Source organism: Sesamum indicum, linkage group LG12, assembly GCF_026168435.1.
Source record: "Sesamum indicum cultivar Baizhima isolate 11 linkage group LG12, ASM2616843v1, whole genome shotgun sequence".
Taxonomy (NCBI): Eukaryota; Viridiplantae; Streptophyta; class Magnoliopsida; order Lamiales; family Pedaliaceae; genus Sesamum; species Sesamum indicum.
The window spans coordinates 14,689,470-14,709,319 of NC_142668.1; the positions used below are offsets into that span (position 1 = coordinate 14,689,470).

The 19,850-nt window shown below is 36.8% G+C and overlaps 3 protein-coding genes and 1 non-coding gene across 26 annotated transcripts; 1 reads left to right on the forward strand and 3 right to left on the reverse strand.

Moving 5' to 3' along the window:
• Positions 1-407: 407 nt before the first annotated feature.
• TRNAN-GUU (transfer RNA asparagine (anticodon GUU)) lies at positions 408-481 on the reverse strand. Its single transcript has one exon. It is a non-coding gene; the product is annotated as a tRNA-Asn (tRNA).
• Positions 482-1,391: 910 nt separating this feature from the next.
• Positions 1,392-1,920, forward strand: LOC105175189 (seed maturation protein). The gene has a single exon (XM_011097543.3). It carries the CDS (start codon positions 1,500-1,502, stop codon positions 1,734-1,736), a length of 237 nt encoding a protein of 78 aa, XP_011095845.1. The 5' UTR covers positions 1,392-1,499; the 3' UTR covers positions 1,737-1,920.
• An 82-nt stretch (positions 1,921-2,002) lies between these two features.
• Positions 2,003-11,863, reverse strand: LOC105175188 (protein SOMBRERO). Of its 21 annotated transcripts, none has more exons than XM_088876748.1 (8): positions 11,376-11,862; positions 11,177-11,200; positions 9,884-11,103; positions 7,313-9,795; positions 4,905-5,004; positions 4,253-4,478; positions 2,755-3,032; positions 2,003-2,665 (listed from the first exon to the last, which is right to left on the reverse strand). In XM_088876748.1, exons 6-8 carry the CDS (start codon positions 4,446-4,448, stop codon positions 2,120-2,122), a joined length of 1,020 nt encoding a protein of 339 aa, XP_088732874.1. In that variant the 5' UTR covers positions 4,449-4,478; positions 4,905-5,004; positions 7,313-9,795; positions 9,884-11,103; positions 11,177-11,200; positions 11,376-11,862; the 3' UTR covers positions 2,003-2,119. The 21 variants fall into 21 exon arrangements, 20 of the variants coding, with proteins under 20 accessions (XP_088732874.1, XP_088732873.1, XP_088732865.1 ...); XM_088876747.1 differs by having other exon boundaries at positions 11,177-11,267; XM_088876739.1 differs by having other exon boundaries at positions 7,313-7,837; positions 8,045-8,166; positions 8,273-9,795; positions 9,884-11,862.
• A 676-nt stretch (positions 11,864-12,539) lies between these two features.
• On the reverse strand, positions 12,540-19,336 carry HUA1 (floral homeotic protein (HUA1)). 3 transcript variants are annotated; one of them, XM_088876452.1, is made up of 12 exons: positions 18,915-19,335; positions 17,534-17,703; positions 15,977-16,033; positions 15,813-15,890; positions 15,670-15,726; positions 15,406-15,594; positions 14,816-14,853; positions 14,646-14,692; positions 14,452-14,564; positions 14,085-14,138; positions 13,561-13,704; positions 12,540-12,901 (listed from the first exon to the last, which is right to left on the reverse strand). In XM_088876452.1, exons 1-12 carry the CDS (start codon positions 19,243-19,245, stop codon positions 12,740-12,742), a joined length of 1,440 nt encoding a protein of 479 aa, XP_088732578.1. In that variant the 5' UTR covers positions 19,246-19,335; the 3' UTR covers positions 12,540-12,739. The 3 variants fall into 3 exon arrangements, with proteins under 3 accessions (XP_088732578.1, XP_020554067.2, XP_088732577.1); XM_020698408.2 differs by having other exon boundaries at positions 17,534-17,781; XM_088876451.1 differs by having other exon boundaries at positions 14,452-14,692; positions 17,534-17,781; positions 18,915-19,336.
• Positions 19,337-19,850: the final 514 nt, after the last annotated feature.

A 19,850-nucleotide genomic window follows, 5' to 3' on the forward strand; every position in this document is an offset into this window, starting at 1 on the left:
TGCCATAATCTTGGATTTAAGTCTCTTCATTCAGGGACAAGGACCTCAACCATGCTTTCCAACTGCCCAGTTACAGGTGTGTTTTTCAGTTGCTGCCAAATTTGTTGCAATTCCCCTCCGGCAATGACACCATTGATTGAAATGGTTCCTTTTGTCTGGTTTGAGAAGAAAAGTTGGTATTATTTTCAATGTCCTGTTTTTAGGGAAGTTAAAGGAGACAATATTTCAAAGCAAAACTATTTAGTTTTGGTGACAAATTCAACTAAACACAAACCAACTTAGTACTCAACACTATACAAAAACAGGAGTGAAGTCCTTTCACACTGTTCATCCCGCTACTGACCGACCTCGATTAAGTTCCAAAATATTAGGCTCGTCTTGCGAAAATAACAGTTTCAAAAAACGGTCGCTAGAAGGAGGGCTTGAACCTCCGACCTTGTGGTTAACAGCCACACGCTCTAGCCAACTGAGCTATTCCAGCTTGCTTGTTACGTGGAGAGATCCTTTTTCAGTTTGATATGTGAAGAAGGGAAGGGAAAGCAGTGGCGAAACGAATACTATTTTCCTTTAGGTTGCATCTCAATGAAAATATTTGAATTTTTGGAAAATATTTGAAGTGAGGATTTCAATATTAAATTGAATCATCACAATACTACAACATATAGCATAAAATGAAAGTTCAATTAAGGATTTAAAGATTTGTGTGGCATGAATTTATCCAAACAAATTTCATAGATTTGTTATTATGAATTTGCAATTCTTGAACCCAATTTCGTCAATCCTAACAAAATGTTAAATTATTTGGCGTAATGGAAATGGAAATAAATCTCAAACTTTTCTATGTGGATTAGAATATAAAGAAATGAATACTAAAGTATTTTAAATTACTAAATTATAACCTTTCAAAATTAAACATGGAAACTTATTAATAAAAACATACAACAAACAAAATCAAACTTCAAGAATTAAACGTTTTTCCAATAACAATATCTCAAACACAATGAATCCTTTTCTTAATTAAGACAACGCAAGTAATGAGTGCATAACAATAGCTCATCTTTGTCCTGAACTTCTTGTCCAGCCCCTATGCCCTTAACCCCACAATTGATTAAATATATTTTCAATCATGTAATTTAAGTTATATGATAAATTTCTCTTTTAGTTTGTTAGAATGGTATTTTAATTCAATATCTTTTTAATTTTTGCATTGTTAGCTGACATCCAAATTAATCAATACCCAAAATTCTAAAGAAATGAAAACCAACAACTGAGCTCATGTGAAAATCTTTGTCCAAGTGAGGGTTGCAGATAGAGAACACGTAGAGCAGCTGCGGAGTGGTATTCACGCCACGTGCATCACTGTTGATAAGAATTGCCCCCCATTCAAACTTGTGCTCTATATACTGCGCCGGAGGGGCCAAAGATATATAACATACACCACCATTCTCGAAGATATATAATTAAGCCATAAACATAGACTAGTTGCCAATTTGATTATCATGTCGGGAGCGCAAGGAGCACAGCCGCCGGAGTCATTCACGGCGACGACATACGAGTCGGTGGAGGGCGGCGAGAACAAAACGAGACTAGACATCCACTCCAAGGAGGACGAGGGCGGAATTCAAATCGACAAACTGCAGGATAAGGTGGAGGACGCCGCCGGCGCAGGCGGCCCCGTTTTTGGAGCTGGCAAAGACGACGACAAGGATGATTTGGGCGTTACGGGGACCGCTTAGCGATATGCTACTTATCAGACGGCTTCGCAGCAGTTCAACTTTTCTTTTTTCTTCCGTTCCATCACTGTTGAGAATATATAGATATGTCAATATATATGTACTTCTAAGTTCCTTTTGTACCATCAGGTTAATTATGTTTATGTTATTATATTAATATATATAGAAGTAGTATTAGTTGCTCTTAGATTTTCAAAAGTTTTAATGCGAATTGTGGAGTTGAACGCTCTAATCTTTTAATTCATTATTGAAAAAAAAAAAAAGATGGATAATTTAAATGATGAGCCAAATACTTGAATTATGCAAACAATTCGATTGCAGGGGTTGAGCCCGATTAGCCATCTGGGCCATAGCATAAACTTCTTGATTACAATTAACACGAAAAACTACTTGGAATATTTCGAGAAATCGGGTTCAAAACTGTGGTAAGGAAATGGAAATCTCTGAGCCGGAGGAATCAAATCAGAAACCTGTGGAAACTGGTGGCATTTGCTGATATGATCCATGGTCTGCTGCGTAGCCAATAACTTGTCCAGAAATGACCAGTCGCCGGAAAATTTCTCCGGCTGCTGCATGAGACCAGAGGAGGGGGTGGTGGAAGGCCCGGCTCCAGCTGGTGTTAGTCTCAACAAGTTGTGTGGAGCCTGCGCTACGTCCATTGTAGTGCTCAATGGAAGTGCTGACAAGAATGAAGCGTGCAACGTTGATTCGGGGCTCAGTAATTGTGGGAGGTGCATGGACGAATGGTTGTGATCAAACGCAAAGCTATTGTATTGGGCTTGGTTATCGGAGTCCTGCTTCGGCGGCTCCAGCGGACAAACACCGCCGGCGTTGAAAGGTAAAACGGGTTCTTGATCCGGATCCAGGTCGGGGTGGAAACCCCTGGTGTGGTTCTTCTTCTTGAACACTCGGCAGACTACCCAACCATCTTCCTGTTATGCATTTTCGTCGTATAATTATAAATAATTAGTTTTTTTTTCAGGAAATTATTTGTTTAAATCTATATAATTATAATACGCACTTGGATTTCATGAGGAGCAGTGTCGTCGTCCAAACGGTACTCATGCATGATCCAATCAGTCTTCTGGCCATGAGGGGCCCGACCCGTGTAGAAAACAAGGGTTTTCCTCATCCCAATTCGCTTGGAGTTGGTGAGGTGGATGGCCTTATCCCTGCCCGTGGCCTTCCAGAAACCCGCCGCTGTCGCCCGATTGGTTCGGGTTCCCGTCGGGTACTTCTTGTCCTTGTGGCTGAAAAAGTACCATTCGTTTTGGGGACCCGATCCGATTCTACATTTCTCTGCATGCAATTCATTCATCATCAGCTGCCCATTCATTTTAATTAATAATTTCAGACTTGTTTATGGTATAATATTAATTAAATAACAATATTGAACAGCGTTTATTCGTGGAAGACTGTCTTCATCAATTCATATTACTTTCTTTTTAACATGCACAAAATTGGCGCTAACAACTTACAAACAGATATTAATATATGAATTTTTTCAATATTAAAAAACTCAACAGCCTAATATATAAAGTGGTAAAATTGCACTTTTAATCTTATAGAATATGGGGTATTGGGTTTTTAGTCCTATACTTTTCAATATTAATATTTTTTGTCTCATAAAATTAAAAAATATTGCAGATGTGGTCCCGTGCACTAATCCGATGAGATCAAATCAATTAGGCTTTGGAAGTTGGAACTTTGAGTAGATCGGAATCGCAGTCACTGTGGATTGCTTATATGCAATTCTTTTAATTTTATGGGACCAAAAATATTAAGTTGTAAAATATGAGGACAAAAAGTGCATCAACCCTATTCTATGAATTCAAAATTACAATTTTCCCATATAACAGAACAATCTAAAGCTATTCAGTTGTCTATATATATCTATATATATATATATATGCTTCAAAAGAATGAATTAATTAAGGGTACTCATATTTTATTGCAAAAATCTACTTAATTACTAGAAAATAATATTTGTCTTAATTGTTGCATTCAAACACCTAATTAATTACATTCTTATCGATATATATATATATATATATATATATATGAATAGTTATTAGCAATAAGCTTTGGTGGGAACATAGAATATTATAATGTGAGTGTTTATGGGATCTAGTGAGCTTTTAGTGTGCACACCCATGCAAATGCCGGCCCTATACGTTTCCACTTTGCCATGAGACTCATAACTAATTACCGGATTTATTTTATTCCCGTGAAATTGATTAATTACGTTAAGATATATTAATAATTATGTTTAAGCTCATTTTATCCTCTATGTACGTATGTCATTCATATTTAACCTTCAAATATATATATATATATATATATATATATACAACTCTTACGCATTTCAATTTATTATATATAAAAAATATATATATGGTGGAAAATCATACATCGAAAGAAAGAAGAAATTAGAAGCAAGGATCAATAGAAACAAAAGAATATATATATATCATTTGAAGGGAAGTGATGATGTAATGAATTAATTTGGTATAAGGTACCTTTGAGGTCCCAAGGCTCAAGTTTATTGAGATCGACCTCTCTGATGACATCCAGATCGATGGGTTCGTAGGAGACCTTCTTCCTGAGGTAATAATACAAAAGTTCCTCGTCGGTTGGATGGAAGCGGAAACCTGGTGGAACTGATAGCTGCCCCTGCCCTTGCTCTTCCCCTTCTCCACTACTGCTCATGATCATTTCCCTAATTTTAATTAATTAATTAATTTCCTGCATCCAACCACAACCATATATACTTGATGAACACATAATTAGAGGAATTCATTACAAATCCAAATTAAAGAGACTACTGTTTTCATGCATATATATATACTGTCAAGTATTCAGAAAACCTTGCAGTTCTGAAGAACCATGCATGCACCTGCCAACATGACTACAACTCATCATCTCTCTGCTGCTCAACAAGAAACTAAACCTAAAAATGGAAGCTCCAAAAACTTATGAAAAATTAACTCTGATGTGCTAACAAAAAACCAAACTTCATATATACATATATATATATATATTCTCTGCAACTAATTAATAAAATTGTAAGCTTGATGATGAGCTGCTTCCGTGAGGGGGGAAGAGAAGGAGAGAAAAGCTTAACAAGCTACGTAGATGCAACAGTAATTTTGGAAGAATTAAGAAGCTAACCTGCAGCTTTGTTAGGGTTGGGAAGCGAAGCTTGAAATGGAAAAGAAGACAATCAGATGAGGAGAAATTAGTGAGGAGCAGGTGAGCCTTCCCCCAATTTCTGCAGTTGAAGAGCACACAAATCGAGTGCTGTTAAAAAGGGCAACACACACACACACACACACACACAAGTCTGAGACTGTTAAGTTTGAATATTTATTATATACAAATTAATATTATTGCAACGTATACTACTACTATTCAAATTATATATATATATATATGATCAGAATAAATTAAAGAAATTGGTCTAATAATCAATTTAAATTTTTGTAGAGGAGAATATGTATATGATAATTAAATAGCTAGGAAATGAAGTGTGTGCATGTGTGTTGTGATATGCAGAGTACTTGGGAAAAATGTCGTTGAATGGGAGACCCCATCCCAAAATTCGGCCTATATAACTCATCTTTTTCTGTCAATTATTCATTTGACGATCAGTCAAAATTGTCTGTGTTTGTGGTTGATTTGTATGTATGTGGATGTCCACATTATCATCTCTCAAAACAACAATCAAAGAAATCCCTTTCATTCCATTCCATTATTCCCCCCTAATTCCTAATTATGCACATACATACATATATATATATATATATATATATATATATATATATTATTAATTGTACTTGATCGAGTAGACAGTCAACAATTATAACTCAGGATTTTCCTTTTAATTTCATGTGTGAATAATACTTCTTTCATCCCAACAAAACTAAGTGGGAACGTTGTCTGAAATTGAGAAAAATTAATGATTACTCATTTTACTTTCAAGTTTATTACACCGATACAAAGGATTTGTGTATATATAAATATTGTAACTCTAAATGTGAGACAGTCATTTAGGTTTGAACACCGACCTATTGGCCCCCAGCTCCAATTTCCATGACATCTAAACTTTAAGTACGGACTCATTACCATCTTCATGTTTAGTGTGATTTGCACTGTGAACGAAAGACTAATACTTGTGAGATTAAAATATATAGAGAGATAATAGGTATATATTTCTTCTTGTGGAAAATTCTAACTCAAATCAAGTCTGATTGAATTCGAATTAATTATATATGACAAGTTAATACACTTGCTGTATAATTGATAATTTGACAAATATATTACTCTTGTCCTAACCACAAACTTTTTACGGACTTGCCATCTGTTTTTATTAATATCCCTATTCCCTTTACTTCTTCAAACTCCTACCGATCCAATTCTCAAGTAAAAAGTAAAGAGTATTTATGACTATACTACACTACACTACACGGGTAGCTGTTTCTTGAAAATTAATCAACAAAAGAAAAAAAAGTATGATTTCATACTTGATCTATACATATATATATATTTTTTTTTTTTGGGGGGGGGGGGGGGGGGAGATTTTCAACTAGTTACAGGAATCCAGGGCAGTTCCAGTTAATTTACAGGATTCCTATGATCACGTGAGAAAGTTGCATGGAAAAAGAAAGCAAAAATCCTCAAACTCCGTCACATGTACGCGCTTCCATCCAACGCATAGGACGCACTCTAATTGCCTCCATTCCATTTCCTCCTCCTATCCTTATTAATTCAGCAGTTCCACGCCGGCTATAATTTCAGTGCCAAAACCCATTCCTACGTACGTTACCTCTATACCATTCTATATCCCACATAATCCATGCTGTGCTTGCTGGGCTAATAATAATAATGATGATAATAGCAGCTGGTCAAACACGCACACCAATTAACCAATTATTCAAAATTTAACCAGCAAATCAAGAAAGTATCCACCTACTAATTAATTACTACTATTATCTTAAAAAAACCCAAGTAATTAACAGAGGTGCCGTCGCCTTCACGAACACTTGTAATTATGACTCTATCTCTAGTGCAGTGCATGCAGTGCTGTGCTTGCATCACAATCAGTGAGCGCTTCAACTTGGGGAGATCCATATCCCATAATTAAGTTTCACGGGATAAGTGAATCCAGGTAATCAGAAACTTCTATTCTTCAATAATCATCAATATCAATGATCAAAAAACAATATAAAACTCTGGGCATACATGTTTTTAAATGGAGAGGTACATTTCCCCTATACTTAATGTTTTTCTATGCAACCCACTTACAATTTAAAATTCGCAGGCAGAATTGCCTGAGCATGAACATGGATTATCCATGAATCGTGCAGCCTACTCAGCTTGTGCTATTAAACAACCCTCCCACCCATCAATCTGGGTGAATGTGGATCACCTACCTAATATGCCAACATCAGGAGAGGAAAAACTCCAGATTGATGTCATCTTTACCTATCTAAAGCAAAGGTGTGAAGGGGGGATATACCTCAAACATAATTGATGTCATCTTTACTGCTTTCATGGACTGGAAAACATTGAGTACTTACACAGGGGCTCAAAATGCCAATTAGGTACGGTTCATGTTGGTTCCAATGGGGATATGTGTAAAATGCTCTTATGGTGTTTGTAGAGGGTTCTCCTATGGCAAATACTGATATAAGTGATCCCTGCAGCTTCAATTAGCTTATATAAATGTGCCTGCAAACAGAAGTTGCGCGTAAAAAGTCAAAATTATAAAGTGGTAGATGCCTAAATCAGGACCCAGTAATGAAGAAGACACAAATCAAGTTAGTTAAGTTAAACTGATACATATTCCAGCTAATAGTCTCTGGACGGGAAATAACTGCACCGTTAAGGAAGGGGAACATGAGTAACACTCCAATCATTGCATACAAATGATACAGCAAGAAGCTAACACCAAGATCTATATAAACAAATCATATCAATGTGCTTGGTATTGAAGCAGAAAGAACTTACGCAAACTGTTTGTTTTGCTAAACAAAAATTTGATGCAACATGAGTGGAGAATGATGGCCAACCAAATTTGGAAGCTTGAACAGAGTAAAACTGATCTGTGTCCGTATAAATTTTTGTTTCCCAGATATTCCAGAAAGCAGATAGTTTAGCTGCATAGGGTCTGAAGATATACAAGAAAGTGACCGCAGCCCGCAGCTATATTCTGGGGGCTCAGATCGAGTCTAAAATAATTATCTTAGATAAATACAATAAAGAACGCAGACATACAGAAACCGGGTAAGAACCAAAATGCATTTGCTTACCTCGTTGGCTTCGTCTAACGCATTAGTAGATTCGTCCAACAGAACAAAAATCGGTTTTGAAAGCATAACAATGAAGAGGCTAAATGTCTGCGGAAAGGCATGGCAATGAATCCCTCGTGTTCCTGTCATACAATGTCTTAATGCAGCAATAAACCAGCAAATTCATCCATCGTTAAACTTTCTTAAAATCTTAAGCTGAAATCTCAAAGATGAATAACAAATACTAACCAGAAGATGGTCCTTCTCACAGATCTCCAAAGAGAAGTCCCTAACGTCGCTTTACACGGGGTCATACAATCAAGTGCACAATCTTTAGTAATTTCAAACCACTTACAGTGGGGACAGATCCATTAGGGTACTACGATTGTTAATATTGCAAAATTCACGGGAAATTTCTTCCATGGGATCATTGTCACTTCTGATATCACTTGCTTAAAAGATCATCAAATTCACCTGATATATAAATCCATCAAAAAAAATTATAAAGCAAGTTTATATGTCACGACCTATCATGTCAAGTTTTTTGTGATTAAGGACACTAAAGTGAAAGAGGTTTCTTTACTGATTTTGGACCTGTATGGTATGATAAATTCAGCCATCCAATTACTCAAGAAGTTTCCTTCCATTTGGAGGACATTTTTTCTCATAATATATGAGAAGCTACGCTATTTCAAATGCATTTGATAAAATTACTGATTTGCGCCAACATTTATCTCTCTTCATGATGATAAAGAGACTGAACAATTTTCAAAGGGCAGAAAAAACTGTACCTAACCGATTAATGACAGAAAAGGAACTGATAGCCTGAAATTGACAATGAGAGGAAACTCTCCAAGTATGTCATTAAAAGCAGACACGGACTGATTAACGACTCCAAATTCAATTTGCCAGAGAAATACATGGGTGCAACAACTGCTGCTGGAAGAATCTGGATCAGGTACAAGTACCCATTTGTGAAGAATTCCAGATTTCTGGAAGATATCAACAACTTCTATAAAGTTAAAGATGGCACAAAAATAAAAATAATAAGTTACAATGATAAAGCTTATAACTCTAATGGTTTAGCAACCACTAATAACCAGAATTTAAAGAATGAACAGACAGGAAATAAAACAATGTTACAATTAGTCAGCTTGACAACGTTGGTGAACTCTTATCAATTTATCCTCAGGCATTTTCTTTCAAACTCAATTGTCCTGGATCTGAAGTCAAATATTTAACTTGTTACTCGTAAAAAAGATCTTCAAGAGTTGCCTTCCCTTCTACTATTTAGTTATGCGAAGTATCAACCAGTGGACCACCACTGGCCTTGCTCAAGGTTCACCATAGGGAGTGACCAAAGGACACTGCTGATCAAAAGTTGACTACGATTGCGTTTCAGAATTATCTGTTCACGTTGTTTTCTAGACCCAAGACTATGCCAGAAATCAACCCACCGAATTCTGGGTGCTGTCAGATCACCCCGAACCTCACCAATGGGATCTGATGCTATTGGAAACAAAAAATCCCAATTCTAAACACGTATGAGAGAACAAAAGCTACATATGCAGTGGCTCAAAAGGATGTGAAATTTCAAAGTTTCTGAAAGAAGAATCTTACAACTGCCCACACACTAAGATTTTTAAATGCACTTCTGAACCGCTGCATCAGTAGTTACATCACATTTTCCTCACAGACATAAAATGCAATGGATTCAGCATTTTCTCTAATGCGCACAAGTCCATATTGGAAATCTGCTTCTTTCTTTTTCCCTAAAGACAGACAGTTCTTTGTCAGAAGGAAAGTTGCACATATAGATATCAAAAGGAGGAAGTACAAAGAAAAGCAGTGGATAAATACCATATAAGATATTGCAGGAAGATATCGGGTCCACAGTAGCATTAAAGGTTGTCAAGGAAAATGCAAGAGCTGTTCCAGACTTCCAGTTAAAGAACTTTAACAATCCGCTGATCAGGGTTATCAATTATAGACAGAGATTGTATTTTGCAAACGGCTTGATTCTTCAGATATCGATCCATGTAATAGCTTGTTATCCAAGATCTCCATCTTAAAGAAAGAGTATCTTTCGCATAATCTCTCAAAACATAACCTGAAAAACAAAGAATTCAGTAGGAACCACACAAAAAAAATCAACACAACTTTAGCACTTAATCAAACTGAGAGAGGGAGCAAGAAGAGAGTTAAAGAGCATCCTTTCACCCAATAACTACTTAAGAGTCATTTAGTGTCCTAGATTTTGGTGAAGAAAATGCGTTCAAACGCCAGAAAAGCATACTTCCCCTGGTTGTTAATGGTAAAGCACAATATCTAAATCCTAACACAGAGTTCTAATTTAGACTGTTAAACTTCCGTTTCCTCTTGTATAGAATTTTTTTTCAATTTTTGAACTCCTTTTTTGTGACATTCAGCAATATCTTGTGAAAGAAAGTACCTATAATTATTAATTTAAGAAACAAGTTAAAGTTGTATGTACCATTTCCTCTATTATCTTCCTCACTAGTCATATACACTAATATGAACTAAAACAATAGAAGCTGCAAAAATTAAACTAGATTTTATTGACAAGAAATTCAGAAAAACGAAAAGCTCTGTATCAAACATGCATGCGAACACCTCTGCAGCACCATGGTAAGTATTTCCTCAGTGTTCACCAAAGGACCAACTAATACATCATCTGCAAAATCTCTCGCAATTTGGAGATCCTATTACGCTCCGGCAAACAACAGCTCAAAGGCCGGGTTGCCTTACGATCCTTGAGGTAACAACTAAAAGAAAAGGATATGAGCAAAACAGAATGTGCGACAGGAATCAGGCATCACGGTAGAGGCGACAAAGCTACGCCACACCCTATAAATAACGGAGAAAAGACTTTAAGACAGCAATACCTAAGAAAGCACGGAGCAATGTGCTCACTGGAATTCCAATATGAGCAGTGGCAAAAACCGCAGCAAGCCGGCAACGGACCCAACTTTATCATCTGAGAACCAATATGGAGCGGCCACTTTCCGAAACCTCCTCACTAGAGTTTGCACATTTGTAACTTTTCTTTGACCATCCTCCTAAATGCACAAAACAAAAGGACACATATAATTTGGACAGATGCAAACAGGACCGAGACGAACGACAACGAACCTGATCAGGTTCGAAAGCGGGCGGCTGCTCCGGCAAAGCAAGAGAAGAATTACAAACAGAAACTGAAAAAGGAGTGCGCTTCGGGTTTCCCCTTGTAATAATATTGAAAAACGAATGATTATCTACTTGACGGTGGAGAAACAAATCTCAGTAATAATGTGAATATCGCCTCAAAAGGAAAGTATGAAGTCAAATTTACCAAACTAACTATTGTAATTCGACAGACATCACTACTGATGTGAAGTGGTACAACTTCTTGTGCTTGAACTTGTAGCCCGGGGAGCTGCAAAGAAGGAAACTACGCGTACTTGAGAAAGCCTGAACCCTGTTGAACTTTTGTGTTGCAGGTGAGCATGGACTTCCTGTCCGATCATTTTTTGCCCTAGATAGCGATTCTTCTGAGCATCAAATCAGAGTCTGCTCCATCCCCGTTTCCGACAGCAATACTTATGGGCAGCGGCCGAATCCGAAGGAAGAGGAAATGGCAGAAGAATGAGCAAATGTTAACGTGCATGCGGTGGCGCTGTTTCCTTTCTGTTTTCGTGTTCAAATGGTGGAAATAGTACTTCCTTTTTCTGAGAAAATTAGTCAAAGATTGAAAAAGCATAATTATCCAAAATTAGCAGCTCTGAATATGCCACGCCTGCTGAAATAAGAGAAGCGTTGCTTGATTAAGCCGAGGCAGTAACTTCTCCCAATTGTACAGTGTCATAAGATAGTGAAAACTGGGGGAATGGAAAACTCTTCACGTGACACCACCAAAACCAGGCCCAATTAATGGGCCCGTATATGGAACCCACAAAAGAGTGGATCTTATCATACTAGATCAGGCCCATCAGGGGAGATATGTTACAGGATCCATATTGGGAACCCACCAAGAACCACAGATACGATCTTCACTCAACACGGGCATTTTAATTTCCATGCCACATACATGAGACCCGTACATCAATCATAACCTACTTATCTCGTTTACTCCATACTCCTCCAAATTTCGCGGGCATACCCCTCGGCCGTATCCAAGAAAATGAACATCCACCAAAAAGGAGTTTAATGGAGAAGTTCTAAGGAGAGCAAAGTCCTTCATAAACAATCTCTAGTTAAGTTCATAAGTTGTTCCGCTGGCCCATGTCTTGCAACCAAGGGCAAACAACGTAATCCTCTGTTTTGAGTACGTTAGAAAACGATTAAGCACTCTCACTAATTCCATCTCCATTTTGATCTCAATCTATCTACAAACAAACAAAGGCTGCAGCAGGAAGATCCGCCGCCACCACCACCATCAGTTGGATCACAGTTTCTCTGAAACCATGGGACTCAATATATAGTTATAACAATATTTCAAAATGTGAAAGCATCAATATACCAAACAAGCCTACAATCAATAAAACAAATTAATTTTCAACAAAAAATGCTAGATACAACATAATTCAAACCCAAATGGACCCATCAAACAAATACTTCATGAATATCATCAAGTTGATACAGCCAACAATCACCATAAAAGGAGTCCACAGAGTTGGAACTCCATTTAAAACTCTACTGCTGCAGTCCTATTATAGTTCAAACATCTTCATTCTCTTTCCCTTCACCAACGGCAGAAGATGAGCCTGGCTGCGATGTTGCAACGGCCATCACCTCTCCAGGAGGTGGGTGGTCAAACTTGCATGTTGACCCGTATTTGCACGTTCCAGTCTTCATGTAATATGGGCAGTGTATAGCGCCCTAAAGAAATACCAAAATAATTAGTTGTCTTGCAAAACAACAGTCAATAAGAAAGAAACCCAACAAACCTAATAATAAGAAATAAAGCTAGAAGCCTAGAACTAAAAAACCACAACACACACCTAACAGATAAGGGAAAGTTAAAGACACTGAGTGAACGCATTAATTTCTATTACATCCAAGTCCTCATTCCACATTTAGTTCCTTGACAAAAATATCCTTGTATAAACATGTTTTCAGCCATTGCAACAAAAACTGAACATAATTTCAGGCTATCAGCAAAATAACCCAAAATAGAAATTGCTGATCACCCATTTAAAGTACCAGCAGGACTTTAGTTTATCATCTGCTTGTGCATTCAGTCATTCAACAGACAAGCATGCAAAAAGAATCAATCTCCTTGGACTCTCCAATACGAAAACAGAGGAAGCTCAAATTTGGATTGAAAACATAGGTCTTCCTCACTCAACAAGACAACATAAGCAACTTTTAGAGTCCACATAGAACTCAGAATCTATGAAATTTTAATTTCTCTGCTAAGCTGCATTACATCTGTAATTTTATAACATGGGAGATAAACAAACCCTGTCCTTAAGAATGATCTAGAACAGACCAAAAAAGGTGGCTTAATTGAGGTTTCATCAGATGTTCCAAAATACCTCTCTTCTCGGCAGGCCTGCAAGAGTTAATTTCACGTTTTGCAGCAGAGATTCTGCAGCTGATGCAGTGGGTGCTGAACGATCAACAGGATGGTGAAACTTGCAGTTATACCCGAACTTGCATATACCAGTTTTCATGTAATACTTGAACCAAGAAGAAAAAATATTAGAAGAAGATGGCAAAAAAGAAAACCAAATAGTTTCATACAAAACAATATGTAAGCCAGAAACAAGCCCACAGCATCCCATAAGCAACACAAACTACTGCATGCAGATACCTAACAAACATCTAGGACATAAAACTGTTTAATCAACAAATTGAGCAGCTGGCATTGCAAACAAACCAGAAAACTGCCTGTTAAAGCCTTAGTTGCAATATACCCAAATATCATGTTTACTGTAACTTAAAAACAAAAGGGTAAAAACACAGGAACCTAGGCCTCAGGCTAGAATCCCACGGAGATTATAAGATTCCTAAAGATTTTCTCATCTACAACAAAAAATAGTAATCAAGTTATACGCACATCACATTCCAGCTGACCAGGTCGCTGAGGGTAAATAGTTGGGCCCAATCCAAGCTGCAACCAACAAAAATTAACAAAAATCCATGAGAACATCAAAATATGACCACCACAACTTCTATCAGTCACAAAATTAAAGACAAGACTCACAGCCAGAAGCAAAATGGACAACAGCAAAATAGCTTCAGAATTTCAGATATTCTCTGGGCATTTTTCTTATCCCATGTTTCAGAAGAGCAACAATAAAAGAAAAGCGACAATTATAACCTACCAATAACCTGAGATAGTAATCAAACCTCATCATTCCTTTGTGTTTATGCACCAAAAATGTACAATGCAACAGCCAGAAAACAGCAATTGTTGAGCTTACCGTTGTCTGAGTCAGCCTTGGATCAAAAGATGACAGAAGAGACGCTGTTGGAGCGATAACACCAAGGTTGAAATGTGTTGTCGGAGAGGTTAGAAGAGTGGATGCAATAGCAGCTGCAGGCAGATTAATCACTATATAAGTTTTTGCAAGCTTATCAGTAAAAACTGAATAAGCAGAAGAAATAAGCCACTTACCGTATCTGTCTGGATGATTGTAACGGCAAGTTGCCCCATACTTACAGCTGATCGATTGAAATAAAACATATTAGAATGCCTTCACTCCTTGCGATGTATATAGGGCAGGGTATACATGAAACCAGAAAGGAGGAAGTGTTCCAATGGGTAAAGGACAGAGGATTACTGACCTGCCAGTTTTTAGATAGAATGGGCAATCTTCTTCACCCTGTCAATGGTAACCAATAACTACAAGGGACACAACAAGAAAGCAAATATACCACCCACATGATCCAACAAATAAATTTATGGAGGGGATTTCTTTCATTGATCAAGTTCCTACTGTCAAAATCCCCCCAAGATAGATGATGGATGTGTCAACCATCAAGCAACACCAGTCAACAAAGACAAGAGCTGGAAACTGGAAGGTAAGGGCGTCAACAAAAGGATGCATTATTGTTTTCTCTCCTCGGAAAGGCGTGATTTGGGAGCTAAGTAAAAAAATGAGGTAAACACGCCGAGGAAGTTTGTTTTAAATAATATATATATATAGGAACAAAGAACGAATCATGGAAATAGACCATCACAGCAGGCTTGTGCCACATGTCAGAATCTCAACATGAGGAATGTATTGAACAGAGGCAATTAGGAAACTTTGCATTATCATTTCTCCAAACATGACCGAAATTTCAATCCATAATAATAAATAAAAAGGACATATCTGCAGAAATCAAACTATAATCCCCAAATTGTATATGATAAACTCTTTAAATAAGCATACTGGTCTGACGGGAAGGCCTTTGGAGTTGTGCATCAATGCTGGGGCAAAAGGTGGCTGCCCTGTCTTTGCATCTCCAGTGTTCTTCACCTCAGTGCCCATTTCTACTCCAGTTGACTGTATCTGTACACCTTTGGGGTGGTGAAATTTGCAGGTCGTACCAAACTTACATTTTCCGGTCTTCATGTAGAACTGCTTAAGTTACAGTGACTTAGATTACTAAATTAACGGGAAAAAAAGCAACTCCCTCATGAGAAAGTATCTTACAGCACATGGAGGCTCTGATGGCCGCTCAGGTAAGATATCACCATCCTCAGGAGCACCCTGAATTTGAGTCAACAAGCAATCTGAAGAATGGAGCATAAACCATCTCGTAAAAGAAATTAATGGGTAACGCCGAAAAGACTAACCGGAGGAGCAATTCTATCTTTCGGGTGGTTGAATTTGCACCTAATACCAAACTTGCACCTCTGGGTCTTTAGGAAGTACTGAAACATTTCAAAAGAGAAACAGAAAATTCAGTTCAGATCATCAAGTGCTATAGTACAGCATAAGTATTTTGAGCACAGCTTACAGGACAATCCGGCTCGCCTGGTCTCTCAGGAAGGGATTCAGCTGGCACAGGAGGAACCTGAATAACAATTAAACAGTGCCCAATAATTCATGATGAGAAACATATAGCTCCCACAATTGAAGAAATGGAGAGACAAAAAATTGCAAAACTGTGGACAAAAATCAAATGAATACTTGAGGGGAGCAATGCTACAACATACTTCTACCAAATAAAGATACTTCCAAGTCTATAAATGCGAGAAACACCTACCAAAGGGAAGAAATATTATAAAACCTTTAATATGCAATGAGTACACAAAATCTTGTTTTGCTAGTAAGGGACTACATAGTCAACATATTATGTTGCAGATAAACCATGGACATTTTAATAATTCATGATTGAACTCAGCATCTAATAGAGTTAATATAGCTTACCACTGATTCCCATAGACTTTCGACAATTTAAGCTTTAACAACTTCACCACAACTTTAGCCATTTAATGTGATCAGTACACGTAGCAGTACCTTGTCTCAAAATATATGTATATATCTGTAATGCTATGATTCTGAATAAGTTCCACAAATACAAACAGCATCATAGTGATGTTTCTACAACTACCTCGTAGTACAGCTTTATGACCAAAAATTAACAAAAATCAAGGTAAATCAATTTGACAAACAAATATTCTCTTACTCGATCATCACATTTTGCTAGCCAAGCAATGCGTTTACTCATATTAGAGCCTAAAGAAATTTATTGAAAGGAAAGAAAGTATGGTGGCGGCAATGACCTAGTTTGACATTAAAGCCATGATAATGCGATCCAATCTTAAGCAAAATAATCTAGAATAGCATTAGTATAGAACTATAAAGGATGCTGTAAATTGAAGAATAAATAAATATAAAAGAAACACAAGTATAATACCAGTCCAAATGAGTTTGCTAACATATCATATAACTACCCACCCAAAGACAGTAAAAACTCACAACGAACTCATATAAGATATGAAAGGAATTAATTAATAATAGACTTAGAGGCCCCTCTCAGATGATACAAAAAAATCTTTCATCGAAAAATGGGGGCAGTTTATATAGTTAGATAAACAAAGACTAATAATTAACTTATGAAAATATGAAAGGAAATAATTAACAATAGATTTAAAAGCCCTTTTAGGTGGTATAATAAATTCTTTTGTTAAACAACAGGAGTGCACTTTATACAGGTTTCGTTATTTGAGAACACTCTAGGGTATAACTTTCAACTTATTTTCCAAAAGTACATTTCACTTAAATTTCTATAAAATAAAATGATATAAAAGGTAGGGTGTTGAGAAATATGATGACCTATTAAATCACAGTAATATATGTGAACATATAAAAACAATGATCAGAGCCTGCATCAAGTGGTGTAGTAGTATTAAGAAAATAAGTAAATATAAGTAAATATTAGTAAAATTAATTAATCAACTACTAACCACATAAATCAACTAGAATATAAAGACGTCATATAAATACAAACTAATATTAGTAACTGAATTATTGGATTATTACTAGATAATAAAGTAGCAAAAAAGTTCACCTCTTTCCAATCTGGGATTCCCCCTTCTGGAACCCAAATAGGATGGTCAAACTTGCAGCTATCTCCAAACTTACAGGTTCTTGTTTGCATATAATAGGCACAGTCCTTCTCTCCAGGCCTCTGGGGATAAATGGGCAAATGACTCGTACTCTCATATCTAGGGCGCTTGGCTAAAGGGTTTGATGAATACCAAGCTTCAGTTTGCCCAATCTTGTTATGGGTACCCAAAAGAGTCTGGTGATAGAGTGCTAGATAGATAGTAGACACATATAACAAGAAAGCCCATCATATATGTTACATATAAATAATATATTTATTTATATACTAGAAAGAAATCACGGCAAAAGTTCAAACCTGTTTAAATAGAAAATCAGTGAGCATGAACTTTGAATAGCCAGTTATTTATCTAGACTCGATATATTTTTGCATTAAATATAAATAAGTATTACATACCACAAAATTGGATAATAGTAAATAGTGTCACCATACCATGGATGATGACTTACATAATGAATTTGTACACTTCATACTGGAAATATTATAAGGAAGTCCGCTTATTATGCTCATTGCCCCAAATCTTTTAGTTTACAAAATTGACTACCATAACAAAACAAAATTACACAAGCAGTGGGAATATAATATATGTATTTTTTTTTAGTGATAGTGAATATTCAACCTTTAGCAAACATAACCAGTTTCTCGAGAAATTTTAGAAAATGCCATCTAAAATTATACTTAAAGCAATTTTTTCTCGTCTCCAAATTATTTTCTTGAAAGAAGCAGCCATAGAGCTTAAAGGTGGGTAGTCTCAAATGATTAAACCAAGAACATTTACAAATAAAAAGAACAGGAAAAATCCCTCTCTCCAAAATGCCAACACTAATCCCCCCTTTCACTTCAATACTCAGTGAAAAGTGTTTTAAGTAAAACCTTACATGCCCTGCACATAGAAGAACCATCATTTGGCAGTTTAGTGCACTTCTATTTCATTAACACTATCCAAAACCACGACACTCTCAAACTCAGGGATAAATTTGCAAGATACATAAAATAACAAAATCTAAATTTCTAATAGCATCACATAAAAAGGAAACAATCTATAGCATATACTGATTGAATATAATCTTTGTTCATAATGCAACAAATTGAAGCCCGATACACTAATTCATAGCAACTGAAGTTTACAAGTTCCTAGCCACACATCTGTAGAACTTTTCCTGATGATTTCAAGAGAGCCCTCAATCATGAGGGGTCTATGTCATCAAATCGCAGATGATATAATTGACCAAATAGCGAAATCAACTTGAAGTTAATGCAAGCAACAGAACAAACTATTTCAATTGGAGGAAAAAAAAAAAACAGTTGGGTAAAGACTGCTTACATTCAGAGGAGGCCCGCTTCAACCCAGCGTAAAGCGAGTCGGTAGAGACGACCGTAGAACCCACGTCCACTCCAGGCGGCCCGTACGCGTGCGTTGGAGTGGTAACGGATATGCCAGGAATCCTAGTAGAGTAGCTCTCGGGGTTGTAGAGCAATGAAGACGACAGCGCGGAGGAAGAGGAGAGTGAGTCGGCGCTCAAGTACCTAGAAGAAGAGCCGAGCAATGGAGTATCGGAAGAGAGGTAGGAAGCAGTACCGGATCGAGAACTGTAGATACTGGTGGTGGCACCGCCGCCTCCGCCGTAAGTATAGCCGTAGAGCTGGTTCGCCATCAGGGCCGCGCTTTTCTCTTGGAGATAAAGACAGTGTTGAAGCCCTAAATCGTTCTGGCCTGGAAACAATAATATGGATGGTATTAATTAAAAATACTGCTTTTGTACTTTATCCTCACTATTAATATATTAGGGTCGTCAACCGTCAACGCCCAACCGGAGCATTTTTCCCCTGCCCGTTTTACGGTTATGCCCGTATCCTGGCCCCGCCCCGGCCAAAACCAAATCCAATCAGAATCAGTTAAAACTTCACATGTGAGTGAATATTTGCTTGGATACTTACTTTGGTAGTTCCAACAAAATGTACATATTCTCACCAAAAAAATATAAATATTTATTTCTTTCTACTTTTTATGACATATTTTTATCAAACTTTATTCAGTTTCACAGTTATGTTTCAAGATAAATTTTATTTAAATAACAAATAGTATTTTCTATTTTTAATTTTTTATAATATCAAGTTTACAATACCTATTTTTATACGAACCATTGCTTCACTGCTAGCATTATATTTTTAATAATCTTATAATTATATTTTTCTCATATTTTACTTCTCTATATTTATTTTTCTCACAATCTTTCATATTTTTTAATATATAAATTCA

What these genes read in the sequence shown, in the direction of transcription:
- LOC105175189 (XM_011097543.3), top strand. Translation starts at nt 1,500, where the DNA reads ATGTCGGGAGCGCAAGGAGCACAGCCGCCGGAGTCATTCACGGCGACG.
- LOC105175188 (XM_088876741.1), bottom strand. Translation starts at nt 4,448, where the DNA reads ATGATCATGAGCAGTAGTGGAGAAGGGGAAGAGCAAGGGCAGGGGCAG. An exon ending in TGAGCCTTGGGACCTCAAAG is followed by an intron (nt 3,033 to 4,252) that starts GTACCTTATACC and finishes AATTGCATGCAG; the next exon opens with AGAAATGTAGAATCGGATCG. An exon ending in CTGCTCCTCATGAAATCCAA is followed by an intron (nt 2,666 to 2,754) that starts GTGCGTATTATA and finishes AATGCATAACAG; the next exon opens with GAAGATGGTTGGGTAGTCTG.
- HUA1 (XM_088876451.1), bottom strand. Translation starts at nt 19,245, where the DNA reads ATGGCGAACCAGCTCTACGGCTATACTTACGGCGGAGGCGGCGGTGCC. An exon ending in GAATCCCAGATTGGAAAGAG is followed by an intron (nt 16,034 to 17,533) that starts GTGAACTTTTTT and finishes ATTGTTATTCAG; the next exon opens with GTTCCTCCTGTGCCAGCTGA. An exon ending in TTCTATCTAAAAACTGGCAG is followed by an intron (nt 14,693 to 14,815) that starts GTCAGTAATCCT and finishes TCAATCGATCAG; the next exon opens with CTGTAAGTATGGGGCAACTT.